The sequence below is a fragment of the Bos grunniens genome, chromosome 2 (assembly GCF_055505025.1).
Source record: "Bos grunniens cultivar Pamir isolate PY7600 chromosome 2, Bosgru_T2T1.0, whole genome shotgun sequence".
NCBI lineage: Eukaryota > Metazoa > Chordata > Mammalia > Artiodactyla > Bovidae > Bos > Bos grunniens.
Window position 1 is genome coordinate 15,910,109 of NC_141166.1, and position 18,529 is coordinate 15,928,637.

At 46.0% G+C, this 18,529-nt stretch overlaps 2 protein-coding genes across 7 annotated transcripts in view; one reads left to right on the forward strand and one right to left on the reverse strand.

Moving 5' to 3' along the window:
- The window catches only part of NHSL3 (NHS like 3), a 28,405-nt gene extending 26,185 nt beyond the window's left edge, over positions 1 to 2,220 (forward strand). For 5 of the 6 annotated variants that reach the window (XM_086334650.1, XM_086334628.1, XM_086334662.1 and 2 more), the window contains exon 7: positions 67 to 2,220. In XM_086334650.1, coding sequence (XP_086190776.1) covers positions 67 to 74 — 8 coding nt within the window. In that variant the 3' untranslated portion in view covers positions 75 to 2,220. The remainder of the gene's footprint in view (positions 1 to 66) is intronic. The other variant, XR_015139765.1, reaches the window with a different exon arrangement.
- Positions 2,221 to 2,502: 282 nt separating this feature from the next.
- The window catches only part of YARS1 (tyrosyl-tRNA synthetase 1), a 32,225-nt gene continuing 16,198 nt past the window's right edge, over positions 2,503 to 18,529 (reverse strand). Inside the window, exons 6-13 of the mRNA XM_086334678.1 lie at positions 13,518 to 13,610; positions 11,211 to 11,346; positions 10,653 to 10,738; positions 7,341 to 7,476; positions 6,267 to 6,364; positions 5,201 to 5,394; positions 4,542 to 4,683; positions 2,503 to 3,347 (exon numbers count right to left, since the gene is read on the reverse strand). Of these exons, the coding sequence (XP_086190804.1) occupies positions 3,237 to 3,347; positions 4,542 to 4,683; positions 5,201 to 5,394; positions 6,267 to 6,364; positions 7,341 to 7,476; positions 10,653 to 10,738; positions 11,211 to 11,346; positions 13,518 to 13,610 (996 nt within the window). The 3' untranslated portion in view covers positions 2,503 to 3,236. The remainder of the gene's footprint in view (positions 3,348 to 4,541; positions 4,684 to 5,200; positions 5,395 to 6,266; positions 6,365 to 7,340; positions 7,477 to 10,652; positions 10,739 to 11,210; positions 11,347 to 13,517; positions 13,611 to 18,529) is intronic.

Below are 18,529 nucleotides of genomic sequence, written 5' to 3' on the forward strand. Positions count from 1 at the left end.
GGCTCTTAGTGGCCAGAACCAAACTCGGGAGCCCCTGGCTGAGTGTCCCTTCTTTGCCCTCTGCAGACGCATAGAAAGAGCTGGTCTGACCACCAGACACCTCGCTGGTACTGCTGACCCATCCCAGGAATACATTCTCAGGGACCTGAGCGGCTCCGAGGATGAGAGGATACGGCAGACACTTAACCTAATGGGGGGACGCCTGCAGCCTTAACCTCCACGGCCTTCGGTATTTATGCAAGCCTGTGTGGATCCTGTCCTCCAAGTCACCCAGCTCTCATGCCTTTTCCTGAATGGACTCACCTCTGGCAGCTGCTGCTTCAGTCTTGGCCTTAGCCTCATCTTGGAGGAGGTAGCTGGTGGGAGTGGATGTCAGCGCCCCCTGCTGGCCTCAAGGCCACAGAGATGGAGGACCACAGCACCTCTTTTTCTTTTTGTTCATATCCAAATCATGCACATGCTGTAGTCCAGAATCAAAGCACTTTTGAAAAGTGGCTGCATGTCCATTCCCCAGGGCCCGTAAAGCCACATTCCAAGGGCCTCTTTACATGGCAGCAGCATCAGTCCCCAGCAGCCAGCCCTTGGCTGGGACTAACCTGTCCCCCTCTCCTCTGATCTAGTTTGCTCCTTTTCTTAGTTCTTGGAGGTAGGCAAGTCGTATTCCCACAGGCTTCTCCAGGCTGGAGGCAGGCTTGGGGCTGTGGCATTCCAAAGCACAAAAGGTGCAGCGGGGGTTAGTCCCCCTGTGCCTCAACTTACCACCAACCAGCTTCCTGCCTTCTAGTTCTGCCAGGTGCTTCATGCAGGGGACAGAAGTGGGAGCCTGTCAAGGTCCAAATGGGTGGTGGAGAACACCAGAGGGGAGGTTCACAGGCTCACCCTGCCCTCCGAGAACAGAGCAGGGAGTCATGTCATGGGTCACTTGGCCCCATTTCACTTGACCAGGTTGGGGTGCGCGAGCATGACTCTTTAGAGGCAGGAGCCCATGGGCCATGGCAGAGCTGGGTCCCTTTCAGCTTGGCAGGAAGTACTGAGGACGTGGATGAAAGGGTGGGGCTGGGGCTGGCAGGGAAGAGCTTCTTTGGGCAGTGGGCTGGGACCTGGCTCTGTGGATTTCATCCTGACCTTCCTTTGCTCTGTGCATGTCCTTTCTGCAGCTGCCTGTTAGTGCAGGTGGTTCCACTGGGGGAGGGTGCTCACGCTGAGTGACAGGATGGGAAGCCAAGGGTGCATTCTATTCCAGACTTTTCCCTAGTCAAAGAGGGGGCACTTGATGCTCCTAGGGGCAGGCTGGGTGGTTCCCCCCCGCCGTAGATGTCAGTCTCTTGCTACTGATCTCTCCAGGAATCTTAGCGATTTTTCCATTTTCAACCAGTGCCACCTATGTTGGTAAGCTAGTTTCCTCCGAGGTTCCATGGGGGTGACCCTAGTGCTTCCTCCCGCTGCAGTGTGGCTGTCACCAGGGTCACCCCTTCTGTATTGATCTTCTTTCTTCAACAGTGACTCAGGCTTAAGCTGGACAAGGAACCTTTTTAGCTGCTTCTCCTCCACCCAGGAGACAGGTTGACCCTCTCCCAGAACAAGAGCTGGGAACACAGGGGATGTCGTTGGAGAGCCCAGGTTCCTCTGGCCTTCTCCACCATCTTCTCTTCAGCTATAAACCAGTGTTCTTCCGTGCCCGCTGGGTATGTGTTGTCCCTGCCTGGTAAGATGGGGAAGACAGTCGGTAAACCAGCTCTGCTCAGAGCTCTTGACCAATCTCCTGGGAATGGGGTACTAGGACCAGGCCAAAGCTTCCATGACATCAAGCCTAGGCAGCAGCCACAGAGCTGCTGGAGCTGAGAGGGAGCCCACCTTCTGTCTCTTTGCCTCCCCTCTCTTTGTTACTCCTTATCTTCAGTTAGTCCTCTGAGCTTGTTTCCCCACTGGGTGGGACAGAGTTGAAAGGAGAAGGGAGGATCTCCCAAGAGGCAATCCTTCTTTGTCCTCTGGGGTAAATGAACTTGACCTAGTGCACATGGAGACCAAAAGCCTCTGATTTTTAATTTCCATAAAAATGTTAGAGAGAGAAGTATATATATATATATATATTTCTTTAAATTTTTGAGTCTTTGATATGTCTATACAATCTGTTCCCTCTGCCCTGAAGCCGGAGTGAGACACATGGAAAAACTCTGTGTGGATTTCATTCGAAGGTGTTAATTAAATGATTAAAACTTGGCTGTGGCTGCTGCTTCTTAATGGGGAGGGTCAGGGTGGTGGTATGCACCCCACATTTAGAAAGGAAAATGTTCTGGACCCCAAAGTGAGCTTTTTCTGCTCAACACAGCTGAAGGGAAAGTCAAGGTATCTGCAGTCCAGCCCAGTCCACCCATGGCCCCATTACAGGTTCAAAAGTCCAAGATACATGCAGCCCTAGGCAGGGTGAGGAGCCCAGAAGCTGCTGTACACTGTGTTCTCTCCTGAGTTAGTCCAGCTCACAGACAGGTCCCATCCACACACCCTTGTTCAGATATTTTATTTGAATTTATGACAGCGACATTTAGTGGTTCTGAGATGGCTTATGGAGAAGTACCCCACCCTCCCCGAAGAAAAAACCAGTCTGTGCCATCCAACAACACACAGCTGGTTCAGGGAGTGTCCCCACCTAGCATGATCAAAGGACATTCCAGGAGCCCCGGGGCAGGCCCTGCCCCCAGCGCCAAGCCTCAGAGTTGGCATGCTGGGGGAAAGCTGCCAGCCACTTGGTAGACCACTAGGTTCTCTGTTTTCCCTTCCCTCCACTTTTCAAATCCCACAGTTTCCTGTTGGGGAGAGGCTGTAATTAGCCCGGTTCAGGCACCAGATCCCAGCCAGAGACATGACTGCCGTGATAACTCTAGGAAAACTGGAAACCAATATTTTTCCAATTAGAAGGATTATGGCATAAACTTTTTCTGAGTTACGTTATATTGAAACCAGATTTGTCAGATCAGCTGCCAAGGGAAGAAGGTAGGGCTGGACTCCCTGTGCTGCCCTGCCCTCATCACTCCCCAGGTCAGCCTCTCCCTGCAGACGGGGTGCTCCTGGATCCTAGGGAGGCTGAGCTGCCCCTCACCAAGTCTTGTGTCTAAGAGAGTCCTGAACGTCCTGTTTCAGTGTCCTGGGAGATGGATAAGCAGGTGATGGACGGAGCAAATTAAGGAGAGAGCAGATGACTGAGGATGATGAGAGAAGGGAGGAAGCCGCCAGGTTGGCTAGCTGATGTTCCCCCCTTTCAGCGATTTACAGGAGACGGACCCCAGCTTGGTCATGAAGTTGGTTTGCTTCCACTGTGCAATGCACTCGTCAGAAATTTTAAAGTCAGCCTGGGCAAGAAAAATAACAAAAAAAAGTGATTACAGTGATGGTGGCAGGAATGCAAGAAAACAGACTCTTGTACTACTAGAGTGTAAGGTGACTCAACTTCTCTAAGAGAGCAGTTTGTGAAAACTTCCATCTCCTATCATTCGCCCAAGGTAAGGTCACTTTAGGAATTTAGATTAAGAAAACAATCATGAGTAAGTACAAACAACTGGTATAATACATCTACTGTAGCATTCCAAGTGAAAATCTGAGAACAACGTCAATGTCCAAATAAGGTTTTGGAAATGATCATTATGATACTATACTATATATATATATGATTCTCACTCCTCAGTATTTAAGAAGATGGGTAAATTTTTGAGGCATAAAGTTAAAAAAAAATGAATTAAAATATGGTATGACTCAAACTACCAATATAAACATTATCACTATACATAAAAGAAGTCCAGAAGGAAACCAATCACTAATGACATTTTTCAGAAGTGGTAGGCAGCAGAATTATAGATGTTAGTTTTGTTCCCCCTACATTTGAGACATTTCTACAATGAAAATTTATTTTATAGCCAGAAAAAAATAAGTTGATTCAAAAAACCAGCCTGGGAAACTAGGAAAGGAGGGAGTGGACAAAGCCACTTGTCACTTGCAGGAGCACAGAGAGGTAGAAACCACTCTAAAAGCCCTCCAGAAACACTTGTCTGTTGAGGAAACCAAGTATTAACTAGATAAAGCCACACATGCAGTGACTTAGCTGCATAAGGAGAGTGAATCTCTGCTGCTTTATGCAATGATGTAACCCCAGCACCTAGAACAGTGCCACACATACATGTTAGGGACTCAATAGGTGCTGAATGAATGAATGAATTCCGGGCAGGTGATGCGAGTCAGTGCTCTGAGAATCAGTGCTCTCACACCAGGCTGGGCAGGAAGGACTCCAGGAGGGCTCTGATCCTGGCTCTATCACTTCCGGTGACCCTGCGTGGCCATGCCAGATAAACTGGGGATCATCTCCCATCACAGACTGAAAGTCTACCGAGGAAACAGCTGCAGTCCCTCACATGCTGCCTCTAACAGCCTGTCAGCACGCAGTGCCTGTGAGGGCCCGTGGGCTCTCAGGCACCTCATTTGAGAGGCTGGGATGAAGGAAGAGAGGGGCTTACATGCAGGAAGGCCCAGCTGGGGAAAGTGCAGCGTGTTACCTGCAATTTCTCAAAGACTTTCTTCTTGGGCTTCAGCTCTTCGTCTGGTTGGCCCTTCTCATAGCCCTTCACAAACACTCGCTCACCAGGAGCAGAGCCTGCAGGAGGGTCTAGAGGCTCAACCTTGCGGTTTACCCCTTCTCTGGAAGGACACAGAGCACAGTGAGACAGTGAGGCCATGGATGGCCTCCGGCCGCCGTGGAGGCCAAAGCACTGGGGCCTTTACCTCAGGGGCTCTAATAGGATTTAGGGTACCCTCAATGCCAGAGCCCCAGGAGCTCCTCACTGCTGGACCACATCTCTGGACATTACCAGCGCTGGGTCAACCAGGGCTCAACTGAAATCCTATGTCAGGAGAGTTTCCAAAATTTGGGCTTTTAAGGGATATGACGTAACAGCCAATAAACTGGGTTTGAATCCTGGCTTCACCCATTACTAGTAGACAGACTCGAGCATGCACATAGCTCTGAATCTTCGATTTCCATTTTAATATAGTTAACTTCAAGTAAAGTGCTTCATCCACGGTTCCTGTACAATAAGTAATTCCTCTTTTGGGGAGTGTTCTCAGGGCTTCCACCTGGCATGTGGAAGGGCAGCATGTGGGCCACCCCCCTCTTCCTGGCCTCCCAAGGCCCTCTAGCCCCCCAGTTCTCACTCACACAGAAGCACACAGGAGCATGCCTTGGGACTCGACTCCTCTCATCTTCTGGGGTTTCAGATTGCACAGCACCACCACCAGCCTGTCCTGCAGTTCCTCCTTGGGCACAAACTGCACCAGGCCGCTCACCACAGTCCGTGGCTCAGCTTCCCCCACATCAATCTTCTCCACATACAGGCTGTCTGCATCTGGGTGCTGCCACAAGAGATGTCAAGTCTTGGAGAGTATCCCAGTGGAACAGATCATGGGGCTTGGCGAGTCCTCTGGCTCCAGAAAGGGGCATCCACTCCCTACGGGGGCCCCAAGAGGAACCCTCTAGAGCTAACTCTCCAGGTCTCAGATAGCAGACATGAGAAGGGGCCCCAAAGAGCCAGATTTGAGTAACATGAGGCTAATTACGTGTGTTAGAGGTGAAAGGAGTCTCTAACAGAGATTAAAATGGCCTGGAGTGGCTGGGTGACCATCCTTATGGCCAAATGTGCACTGGAAATCAACCCCAATCCTGGGGGGGACTGGAAGATGGGGGACAGCTACCGGCTTCACCATCTGAAACAAGAGCATCAGCAGCTCTTTGAAGATAGTTTTGGTGGTTGGTCTATATGGTGAAAAGCAAATATATACTGGGAGAAAAAAATACCCAGACCACTGGTCCTAGGCCACTGGCTACAAAGCTTTCTGCCTCTGGGAAAGAGAAGTCCTTCTTTCTCCCTTCACCATTTTCTGGGGTGGGGACAGGGAAGGACAAAGTAGCTCATCAATGATAAGGCCTGCAACTAGTCCAGACAAGCTGGGAGACACCAGGTGAGTCCATCAAACTGGATGTGATAGATAAACAAGTTCCTTCTGACTAACATCCGCTCTTTACTGAGTTCCTGGCTGTGTTTGGTTGCATAAGGTCCAGAGATGGCCAGGGGAAAAGCCTGACGCCTGGAACTAGATGCTTAGGCGCTGACTTGCAGTATGACCTAAGGGATGTTGCTCTCCCTCCCAGGCCAGGTTTCCTCCAGATGGAAGCAGACAAACCTGACCTGTGTCTGCCTCTCCAGGACGTGGTGGAAAATGAGTACCTTGTCCACACTAATGACTTTCCCCACACGGATATCCAGCCGGGATGGGATGACCTCCTCTGGCTCCGAATTCTTGGCAGGGCCTTTGACAGCTGGCTCTGGAGATGAGAAGAACCCAAGGCTCAGAGCTCTCCTCCTTCCCATGACAGGTCAGCTGCTGATGCCCTCAAATGAGGACACGGGCAGGACTTAGTGCAGAATCCCCAGAATCCACCCACTGAATTGAAACAGAGGCGGCCGCTGCTGAGAAGAGAAGTACCAGATTTTACCACTCTCCCCCTCAGGTATTAGGCTGGAGGGAAGAGGAGGGGTTGGTGTAGCTTTGCCGCCATTCCCATGTTCCATATGTAAGTACCGAGCCTTTTCTGGGAGGAAAGTGTTATCAATGTTAACACTGTTGTTAACATCTCAGCTTCGTGGCTACATGGCTGGTTGACTAAGAGCCAGTCAGGGAAACGTAGAAGGGAACTGGGCCAATCTAGAGATCGGCTTCCCTAAGGAGCTGTGCAGGCCCTGCCTGAGCAGCTACGTCAGCCTCAGGGTCTAATGCAGCCTCTTTCCCTAACTGAAGACGTGGGTTTCGTCAAAGGACCAGGGCATGCGTCGCACAGCAGCACTGCCAGCAGGGTATAACCGCTTCAGGCGGCTCAGCGGTGCACCCACTGCCAATGCAGGCGACGCGGGTTTGATCCCTGAGTCGGGACGATCCCCTGGAGGAGGGAATGGCATCCCCCTCCAGGATTCTTGCCTGGGAAATCCCGTGGACAGAGGAGTCTGGTGGGGCTACAGTCCATGGTGTCCCAAAAGAGTCAGTCATGACTTAGTGATTAAAACAACAGCAAAATTGCTTCGTGGTACCGACCAAACCAAAGTCAAGATGATTGGAGTTTTCCATTCCAGCAGTCAATGGGGCATGACATTCCTGCATTTCAGACCCTCCTGGCTTCTTGGGCCTGAACTGAAGACAAACCCTTTTCTGAGGCACTGACAGGCTCTCTACATGTCTCTCATGCTCTCTCATGTCAGCAGCCCCCACAGACCCCCCTTCCCGGGCCCCTCCCCAGCTGGCCTTACTCTGCTTTGAGGGATCTGGGTAGGCAGCGCTGGACAGTTTCTTCAGAGCAGGGGTATTAAACTTCTCCCGGATGGGATCCAGCAACTTGTTCAGGGCAACTTCAACAGAATTCTTGAGGTCTCCAGGGTGGACAACCTGCAAGTGTGCAAGGCCAGGTGAGAAGGCGCACAGGACACCTGGATCTACTAAGAAAAATGTGCGGATGGAATGCACGGTGTTTTCCCAGCAGTCTTATTTGAACCTTAGAACAACCTTGTGAAGCCGGAAGAGCAGAGACGGGGACACAGGTTCACAAGGTTATCTAGTTTGTCAGAGACCTAGGTCTTCTGACACTGAATTCCATACTAACTTGAGAGTTTGTAGAGGCTAAATGTTTCTAATTAGTCAAATTTCACTGTGCGTGCTAAGTCGCTCAGCTATGTCCAATTCTCTGCAACCCCATGGACTGTAGCCCGCCAGGCTCCTCTGTCCATGGGATTCTCTAGGTAAGAATACTGCAGTGGGTTTTTGTCCCCTTCTCCAGGGGATCTTCCTGAGCCAGGGATTGAACTCAAGACTTTGAGTCTCCTGCATTGGCAGGTGGGTTCTTTACCACTAGCGCCACCTGGGATGACTCAGATTCCTCCAATATGCTGAGTAGTGGCATAAAGCAGGTATTATTTATATGCAGGGAAAACATTCACACAGGGAACCCGGGGGCTACAGACAGCCTGGGGGGTGGGGGGAGATGAGTGAGCGAGAAGGAAGAACAAAGACTCTGTAGATAAATCACCTGGGGTGAGAGTCCCAGCTAGCTGGGTGACCTCAAACCAGGCACTTAACCGCTCTGAGCTTTGGATTCTTCACTTTAAAAAATAAATGAAAATAATAATACTTGTATCTTCCAGCGTCGGAATGAGGATGAAATCACTTAACGGGGGTGAAAATGATGTGTAGTGCTAGTACATGGGAGGAGCTTAGTAATTCCATTTTTTTTCTCGAGTCCCATGACTAGAACCTTTACATCCTAAATCTGGCCCGAAAGGATCTTCTAAGGTATTCTGACAGATGCCCCTCAGGTATGAATACATGTAATAAAACACCTATGTTTTTGTTTCTGATGTTACTCCTTCATTTTCTCGGGAATGGTGTTTTTGTTGCTGTTGGCCACACCGTGTAGCATGTGGGATCTAGTTCCCGATGAGGGGTTGAACCTGGTTCTAGAACCAAGTCCTAACCACTGGACCACCAGGGAAGTCCTTCCTTTTTAACAAAAGAAAAGCTTTAGACCTGCACTGTCCAATACGGTGGCCACAAGCCGCATGCAGATATTTAAATCTAAGTTAGAATTCAGTTCCTCTGTTGTACTGGTCACACGTGGCCAGGGGCAACTGTGTCAGTGCAGATGAGAACATGTCCACTGTCACAGGAAGTGCTGCTGGTTATGCTGTCAGGCCCTTTCACTGTCACAGGAAGTGCTGCTGGTTATGCTGTCAGGCCCTTTCTCAGAAACACTTCTTCTGTTACTTCTTAGTGAACAAAATGGAAGTGTTAGTCGGTCGTGTCTGACTCTGCGACCCCGTGGACTGCAGCCTGCCAGGCTCCTCTGTCCGTGGGGCTTTCCAGGCAAGAAGACTGCAATGTGTAGCCATTCCCTTCTCCAGGGGATCTTCCCGACCCAGGGATTGAACCTGGGTCTCCTGCTTTGTAGACAGATTCTTTACCATCTGAGCCGCCAGGGAAGCCTTCTTATCATTCCCACAAAGGACTGCTCATGAGATTGAAGAGTTGAGTGTGGGTTCTGTGGCCTGCCTCAGGCTGCAGACAGAGGGTTTCAGAGCAACAGCTGCCAAATATCCCAAAAATGGGCCTGAAGGAACCTCAGAGCTCAGAGGTCACTAAGTCTTTTCCTCCACTGGATGCTCAAACTCTCATATGACATTGCTTCCAGTGGTCCTCTGGCCTTTGCGGACACCTCAGCGATGGGGAATGCAAGGTCAGGCAAGACAGTCCTGTCCATCACCACACAACTGGGGTCATTACAAAGTTCTTCAAGCTTAAGCAAGCCTCCCTGCAGTCTGCATCTGCAGTCCTGGTTCAGCCCTCTGTTGCCACAGGAAGAAAACTCACCCCTAACTCAGGAGAGTCCTTGGGTTTGAGGACAGGTGAACACATCCTTGCATCCCAGTTCAACATGCCTGGTTCTTCCAGCTTGTGCTTTATGACCTGGTTTGCAACCTGTTCCCTATCATGGCATCCTTCCTCTCCCCATCAATACACTCCAGATTGTCAAATGAACATTACAAAATTTATTTTTGTGAGGTTTATTTGACAAAAAACCTCACAAAAAGTCCAACACAACCAAAATGGCCAGTGGCAACTGTGTTAGTGCAGATGAGCACATGCATCTTACCAAAGGTACTCAGAACATCAGAGAACTGGATGATCAACCCCCCGGTCTGAACTCCGCATTTCTGACGATGAGGCCAAGACCTCATGAACATTTCTGATAGCCCTGTCATACTGCCAATTCGGCCCACGTTCGGAGCCAGTCAAGACCCCCATTTCATCCACTATATACAGTCATTACTCCTTTCCTTTATCATCTGGCCCTGTCTTCCTCTCCCACAGTGGCCCCTCGCCTTGCAGACTCCAGTCAGACTCTAAACCACTTGTGAGTCTCTAGATACCACACTGCTTCCTCTTACCATGTCTCACACAATGAATTCCCTCATGGGTTTCCTGAAGAACCCCTAATGAGTGAGATGGTGTGTGAACATTATCCCCTCCACAAAGCTTTCCCTGACAGCCAGTTAGTCACTTCCTCCCGTTCTATTACTGGACCATGCATACATGGTACAGTAAGCAGTAAATGACATTTATTTACACGTCATCCTCGCCTATGGACTATGAGCTTCACGAAGATTTAATCCTCTTTGTAATGTCAGCCCCTAGCATGGTGCCAAACACATGGGCACCTAGTAGGTCTTTTGTTAAACTGTCAAAATGAACAGTATTCTCTCTTCTGTTCTTTTATAGTCATGTCTCTTTTCTGAACCTTGATTTGGTACCTGAAATGCTTCATCTTGTCGGATTTGGTCCTTCATTCCAGGTTAAGTCCTTTGCAGAGTGATTAAGACACCAACATACTAGCTTTCTGCCATTTGCTAATCTACTCCACACGCCATCTGAATCCTCATCTGAGCCATTAACATAATATACAGCCTCAAGATCATCCTGACAGAGCCCTATGGCAGACAGAAACTTGGTGAGGCCACACGGAGGGGTTTGTCAGAATGAGTTCAGTGGGGATTATCCTCCTCTCGTATTACCTCATCAGCAAAGTCCTTTTCCAGGTCCAAGTAAGCTGTGTAGGTTTTGTTTCCACCCCATTTTTCATCTCGAAGGATCACAAACTCTGTAAGAAAAACAATCCATGCCAAAAAACTCACAGACAATGGCGAGTCAGCATCCCTGGCCCAAACATGTATTTGTAGTTCCTGCCATGTATTTTAAACTTAATTGTACAGTATTTTATTGTTTTTTAAACTGGATGAGTGGGAGTGTTGTATACCCAGCTAGCATCCAAGCTCAGGGGAAACAATTGTGTCTTACATCTCTTTTGTATTTCTCTACTCCCCATGCCTGCCCCCTTCATTTCTACCACTCATGCCCACCATGACACCCCACTTAGAAGGTACTCTGGTAACAAACACACAGACATCTCAATGATATCCCCACTTCAATCACACATTAACATATGAGAAATCAGAGCAGAGAATCAGAGAAGCCAGTCTCCGGAGGAAGACTCTGACAAGCCACAGGGATGACCCAGCACCGGTTTTCCTATTTCAGCCTAAACTCTGAGAAGAAAACAGGGAGTATCTTACCAGACTTGAGAGGAAAGAGGACATGTCTGATGAAGGCCAGAACGCCGTTGTTCTCCACATTCCCTGGCTCACAGAAGGCCTTCTTCAGTTTTTTCTTTACATCCTCTTTCCGATCAAGCAGATCAATCTTGGACTCCTAGAAGCCAGGGAGGAGAGGAGGACCTCTTGTGGTTGAAAATGAGAATACGCTCAACTCATCTGTATTTTAATTTTTTGGACAAAGATGTAAACATTAAATGACTTTAATAAGAGCAGAATTAACTGGAGTCAAGGACCACTCACTATAATACATAAAAATATTTTAATTTTTCTCTGTTCTTCCCAGGCCTTGTTTGTAGCATACGGAATCGTCGCAAATTTGTATCTGGAGAATAAATGTCCTTGGGACTATATCATAAGTACTTCTGAGTGGCTACCTAGTTTTCAATTGCAAATTTTATGTTGTATTATATTCCTAATTTTTAGTGACAATATAATTTATTTAGCAGTTTCTAAACTGTCAGATTTGCTCTCATCTTTACAAACTACAATGCTACAACGAACCTCTTTGCAGAGGTCCTCTTGCCTTCTCTAGGATTAATTCCTTAAGGTACCAAACACTGCTGGGCCCTAAACTGTTTTCCGACAGGCATACACCAAGTGATGTTGCCATCCGCCATGTGTGAGGAGACGTTTCCCGGCAGTCACCAACACCAGGTATTATTTAAAGCCTTTGTCCTTTATAGGGCAATAGGCTTTGTTTCCTATTTTGGAGTGAGTGAGCTCATGCTCTTTTGTGTCCAGTGGTTACCAAGCTCAATCAACATAGGACTGGATGTGAATCACCTGGGGTGCTTAAAATAACATAAACTACTGGGCCCCACCCAAAGCTAATAAATCAAAACTTCTTGGGGGTTCACCCAGGCATTTGCATTTTTAAAAGCTCTCCATGTGGTTCTGATGCAGTCACGTTTTGGAACTGATGCTGGTGCTATTTCTAGGATGAAGACATGGTTGCTATTGCTAATTGCTAAGTCACTTCAGTCATGTTCGACTCTGTGTGACCCCATAGACGGCAGCCCACCAGGCTTCCCCATCCCTGGGATTCTCCAGGCAAGAACACTGGAGTGGGTTGCCATTTCCTTCTCCAATGCATGAAAGTGAAAAGTGAAAGTGAGGTCACTCAGTCATGTTCGACCCTCAGCGACCCCATGGACTGCATGCAGCCTTCCAGGCTCCTCCATCCATGGGATATTCCAGGCAAGAGTACTGGAGTGGGGTGCCAATAGGATAATCCAGAAATCAGACTTGAAGAACTAGATGAATGTCCAAAAATGACTTCAATTTGAATCAACTAGTAGGCTGTGAAAGAAAATAAGATTCCTTGAGTTGTTCCCCAGAACCACTTTATCAGTGCGCCCAATGCAGGGCGGGGCTGGATTCAATCCCTGGTCAGGGAACTGGATCCCACATGCTGCAACTGAGAGTTCACAAGCTGTAACAAAGATCAAAGATCCCGTGTGCGGCAACTAAGACCTGGCACTGCCAAATAGATAAATAAATATTAAAAAAAAAAGAATCTCTAAGGACAGGGCCTTACTCTACACATACTCTCTTTTATAAAAGTTCCCTAGGTGATTCTAAAGATCAGCCATGTTTGTGAACCCAGAACCCAAACTTCCACATCTTTGGGTTCTACCAATTCTTCTACTCTGTGCCCTTAGTGATCAGAACAAAAGTGTACCTTCCCCAAGCAGAACTTTTAAATGTTAAGACACCATATTTATCAAAACCATCATATTAAATATCACCGTAAGAATCAAAGTGCTAACTGGTATGAACAAGGAGCTACTGCATAGCACAGGCAACTCTTCCCAATATTCTGTAATAACTTACGTGGGAAAAAAATCTGAAAAAGAATGGAGATATATATATAACTAAATCACTTTGCTGTATACCTGAAACACAACACTGTGAATCAATTATACTCTAAAATAAATTAAAAACTAAATAAAAAAATATGTTACTGGGTGAAACGCAACTGTAGCCTTCTCATTAATAAGGCTGTACTCTGTCATAGTTGTATGGCTGAAGAAGCTACTTTTGCTTGTACTTCTTATTAGTAGCAGTAAAACTTAAAATTATAATTGGATCCCATCAGGACTGCTTCAATACTCAAGAATCAGTGGAATTAACTGGATAACTTAAGATTTCTTATAACTTAAATATTTGTGTGTTTTAGTTAGCCAGGTTACTTTTCTATCTAGTCCTCAATTTCTTTATCTTTTGCTAAAGATTTCTCAACTCAAGTCAGAGCTCGTAACCTACCTCTTCTGAAGAGCTCATTTTGCTGCCAGTTAATCCTGGAACCATAGGATTCATCAGATGGATTCGTTTTGAGTAACCAAGTGCAGGGAGGTACTAAGGAGTTAGAAAGAAACACACAAAAGCAGATGTTAGTATAAATTCCTCCTCAGTGCTCCAATCTCATCTAACCTGGCCTTTCACTTAACAGTTTGATATATGCCTTCCAATCTTTTTTTCTACTGAATATATAACTTTTCAATGGTGATCATAATATGAACAAAGCTTTTTTTCCCTACTGTCTATTAATATTACATCATGAACCTATTGGACTTGCTCTACCCACCATAAACAACTCTATTAGATAGCAACCAGTGTGGGGCTACAAATGGGGAGAGTAGGGAAGCGAGGCGAGCCCATACCCACCCTGGCTTTCTCCTTGAGGGCATTTTTGTTTTCAAACAGTGCTGAGAAAGAGACCAAGCAGAGAGCAGCAGTCTTGACTAAGCAGAGGAGACAGAGGATGTAAGGAGGCTAAGGATTTGGAAAGGGTTCCAGAGTGAAGGGAGAAGGCAATGGCACCCCACTCCAGTACTCTTGCCTGGAAAATCCCATGGACGAAGGAGCCTGGTAGGCTGCAGTCCATGGGGTTGTTAAGAGTCGGACACGACTGAGCAACTTCATTTTCACTTTTCACTTTCATGCATTGGAGAAGGAAATGGCAACCCGCTCCAGTGTTCTTGCCTGGAGAATCCCAGGGATGGAGGAGCCTGGTAGGCTGCCGTCCATGGGGTTGCAGAGTTGGACACGACTGAATCGACTTAGCAGCAGCCAGAGTGAAGAGGACCTCCAAAAATCCCAAAGTGCTCCAATGCTTTCTTTTAAAAATTTTTTTATTTATTTATTTTTGACTGTAGTGGGTCTTTGTTGCTGTATGCAGGCCTTCTCTAGTTGCAACACGTGGGGGCTCCTTTTTGTTTCGATGCAAGGGGTTCTCATTGTGGTGGCTTCTCTTGCTGTGGAGCACAAGCTCTAGGTACATGGGCTTCAGTAGTTGCAGTGCATGGGCTCAGGGGTCGTGGCACACAGACTTAGTTGCTCCATGGCACGTGGAACCTTCCCGGACCAGGGATCAAACCAGTGTCCCTTGCGTTGCAAGACAGATTCTTAACCACTGGACCACCAGGGAAGCCCCTCCATTGCTTTCTTAATTGAATCACAACTGTGCCAGAATTCAGAGAGACATAGGGAAGCCCAGCAGAGAACAGGCTCTGGGAGGTTGGAGACTTGAGCAAATTTTAGGGGCTGTACAGTGCTGGGGAGGCAGAAGTTGAAGTTTAGGTTCAATCAAACCACAGAGGGCTTTGTGAACACCCTGAGGTTTCATTTTAGTTTGAGACCCCAGAAAGACCACATCCTAAGATAAGGTTTACCTCATAGGAGTAAGAGCAAACTGAAATAGACCTATTCTACAAAGCCTAAAATCCACCCTTGACAGGATCAAAGTGATGAGTCAGTAATTTAATAGCCTACAGAAAACACAGCACTGAGAGCAACCATAGCATATTTATGGTGTCCCTGATACAATAAAAAATTACAAGAAATGGGAAGCAGAAAAAAAGTGATGGACAGACAAGAGGAAAGAGTCAATAAAACCAGACAAAGGAACAATCCAGATACTAGAACAAGCAGATCAGGATGTCAGAATAACTATAATTGGTGTGTTAAAAGAAATAAAGGAAAAGATGAATGAAATGGATAAAAGATGGAGGAATATAAAAGAGAACTGGCATCTATTTAAAAAAAACACCAAACAAATGCAAGTTCTAAAATGGCACAGTACAATACTGGATGGATTCAACAAAAGACAGGATTACTGAACACAAAGAAAAGTCAACAGATAATATCCAACTAAAACACAGAGGAACAAAAACGGGGATACAAGTTCAGAGTTAGATCTCTGGATGGAAAACCAATGTCCCGCCCACCTGCCACAACAAAGATCCACATGTTTAAACTAAGACCCAATGTGCGTGTGTGCGTGCTTAGTCACTTCAGTCATGTTCAACTCTTTGCAACCCTGTGGACTATAGCCTGCCAGGCTCCTCCCTCAGTCCATGGGATTCTCCAGGCAAGAGTACTGAAGTGGGCTGCCATGCGCTCCTCCAGGGAAACTTCCTGACCCAGGGATCGAACCTGCGTGTTCTGCATTACAGGCAGATTCTTTACTGCTGAACCACCAGGGAAGCCATTAAGACCCAATACAGCCAAATAAATAAATATTCTTTAAAAACCTACCAAACAAACAAAATAAGACAGTAAAAAAAAACAAAAAACAAACAAACATGTTCTCAGATAAAAAGAAAGCTATAAGAACTCCTTACTGAGAGACCTGCACTGCAGACACAAAATACAAAGGAGTCTTCAGGCTGAAGGAAACTGATCTCGGATGGAAGCACAAAACCGAAAGAAGGAATCAACAGTATCAGAAAGGGTGGTTGTTGTTGTTTAGTCGCTAAGTCATGTCTGACTTTCAAGACCCCAAGGACTGTAGCCCATCACAGCTCCTCTGTTCATGGGACTTCCCAGGCAAGAATACTGAAGAGGGTTGCCATTTCCTTCTCCAGGGGATCTTCCTGACCCAGGGATCGAACCAGTGTCTCCTGCATTAGCAGGTGGGTTCTTTACCTGGCTAAGCCACCAGGGAAGCCCATCAGGAAGGGTAAGTGGTGGTAAATATACGTGAAAACTGACTGTTTAGAAAACCATTATAAACAGGTCTTTGGGATTTAAAATATACATAAAACTAAAATATATGACAATAGCACAAAGGGCAGCAGGGCATTGAATAAGGTAAAACTGTTGGGAAGTTCCAACTGTTCCCAACTGCATTGTTGGGAAGTGGTAAAAACATCTAACTATAATGAATTACAAGGACATGTAATCTCTAGGACAGGGCTGGGCAAAACTTTACTGTAAAAGGTCAGACAGTAAATATTTTAGGGTTGCTGGGTGATATATAGTCTCTATTGCTTATCTTTTTTCATTTTTTTTACAACCCTTAAAAAAAATACAAAAACCATTCTTAGAGCTTCTAAGTCATATAAAAATGGGCCATCAGCTGTATCTCTGTTGGAATAATAAAAGGTTTGATTAAAAAGTAAGCCAACTATACTTCATAAAATATATATTAAGAAAAAAAAGTCGAGAAGAAAAAAATATTCTTAGAGAAAATATATTTGAAAATATATATATACACACACATATATCTATTTTTTACATGGCTGACTTCTAACAATATGCTAATTTATTTTGTATGTGTGTGTATATATATGCATGCTATGCTGTGCTAAGTCGCTTCAGTCGTGTCCAACTCTGTGACTCCATGGCCTGTAGCCTGCCAGACTCATCTGTCCATGGGATTCTCCAGGCAAGAATATTGGAGTGGGCTGCCATGCCCTCCTCCAGGGGACCGTCTATACATATATATAGAATTTCTTTACATGGATAAGACTTCTTGCTGTTTCTATGCTAAGTGCCTTGCATACTTCTTACATGTACTAGTTGCTATAACACTGGTTTGTTTTGTATTTTGCTACAATTAAAACCCTTTTTTCTTCTTTAAAAAAAAATTTAACAGATAAAATGGAATAGAAAATACTTCAATAATAGTAAAAACCTTACATTGTAAACATTTCCCCATTTATTAAATATATCCAAAAACCATTAAAAAATGGTATATAGGGACTTCCTTGATGGTCCAGCGGCTGAGACAGTGCACTTCCAATTCAGGAGACCCAGGTTCAATCCCTAGTCAGGGAACTAGACCCTACATGCTGTACTAAGACCCAGCGCAGTCAAATAAATAAATAAATAAAATATTTTTTAAAATGTTTTATCCCACTGGAGGGTTTATCTTAACATATTCAACTAATCCCTTGCCACTGAATACTAATTTACTTCTAAGTTGTGCTCTAAATTGTGGTGTGTGTGCTCAGTCATGTCTGACTCTTTCCAACCTCATGGAGTGTACCCCACCAAGCTCCTCTGTCCATGGAATTGTCCAGGCAAGAATACTAGAGTGGGCTTTAAATTGATAACATGATAAATACTTCCATACAGAACTCAAGTTGCACTTTTATTTTTTTAATTAAAAAAATTTTTTACTTTAAAAAATTTTAGGATTCTGGCCACTCAGCATGGCTTGCACAATCTCAGTTCCCCAACCAAGGATTAAACCTGGGCCCCAGCAGTGGAAGTGCCAAATCCTAACCACCAGGGAACTCCCAAGCTACACACTCCCCCTGTCCCCACTCCAACCAAGTTGCACTTTAAAAATTATTTCCTGAGGACCCATTTGTATAATTATTATTAGGACAAAGTGTAGAAACACTTTAGAGGCATCAAATCACCCATCAGGAATTTACATTTTCACTGGCAGTATTTTCTCTACTCCCTTGCCAACATGAGGTTTTGAGAAGCTTTCAAAAATACCAACCACTTCTCAAAAGCCCTTTTCAACTTATTCAAGTTATTTCCCAGAAAAGAACTATTAGGGGTTTGTGCTGATTTCCTCTTCTAAACCCTGTTAAACCTCATTTCAGAGACAAATGGTTTATGTAAGATTCAGAGAAATATGGACCAAATGCTCTGGGAAAGAACAGTAGTTCTATCTGGTGGTGCCTTTCCCTGGAAACTGAGCTATTAGGCAAGAAGAAAAAAAAAGCGGGGGTGGGAAATAAAAGAAGAAGAAAATCCAACAGGTCTGAGGGCAGCTTCTTGGTGGCAGCAAGAGTACAGGCTTTTTAGTTAGACAGACGTGAATGCTAGTTCCTGCTCAGTCACTAACTGTGTGATACTGGACATCTTTTTTATTTTCTACACTCAGTTTTCTTATCTGCAAAATAAGGAGAATAATACCTACCATATCATATGATTGCTGGGACTGGCACATTCAAGAAACTCTAATGTGGACTTCTCTGGTGTTCCAGTGGTTAAGAATTTGCCTTCCAATGCGGCAGATGTGAGTTTGATCC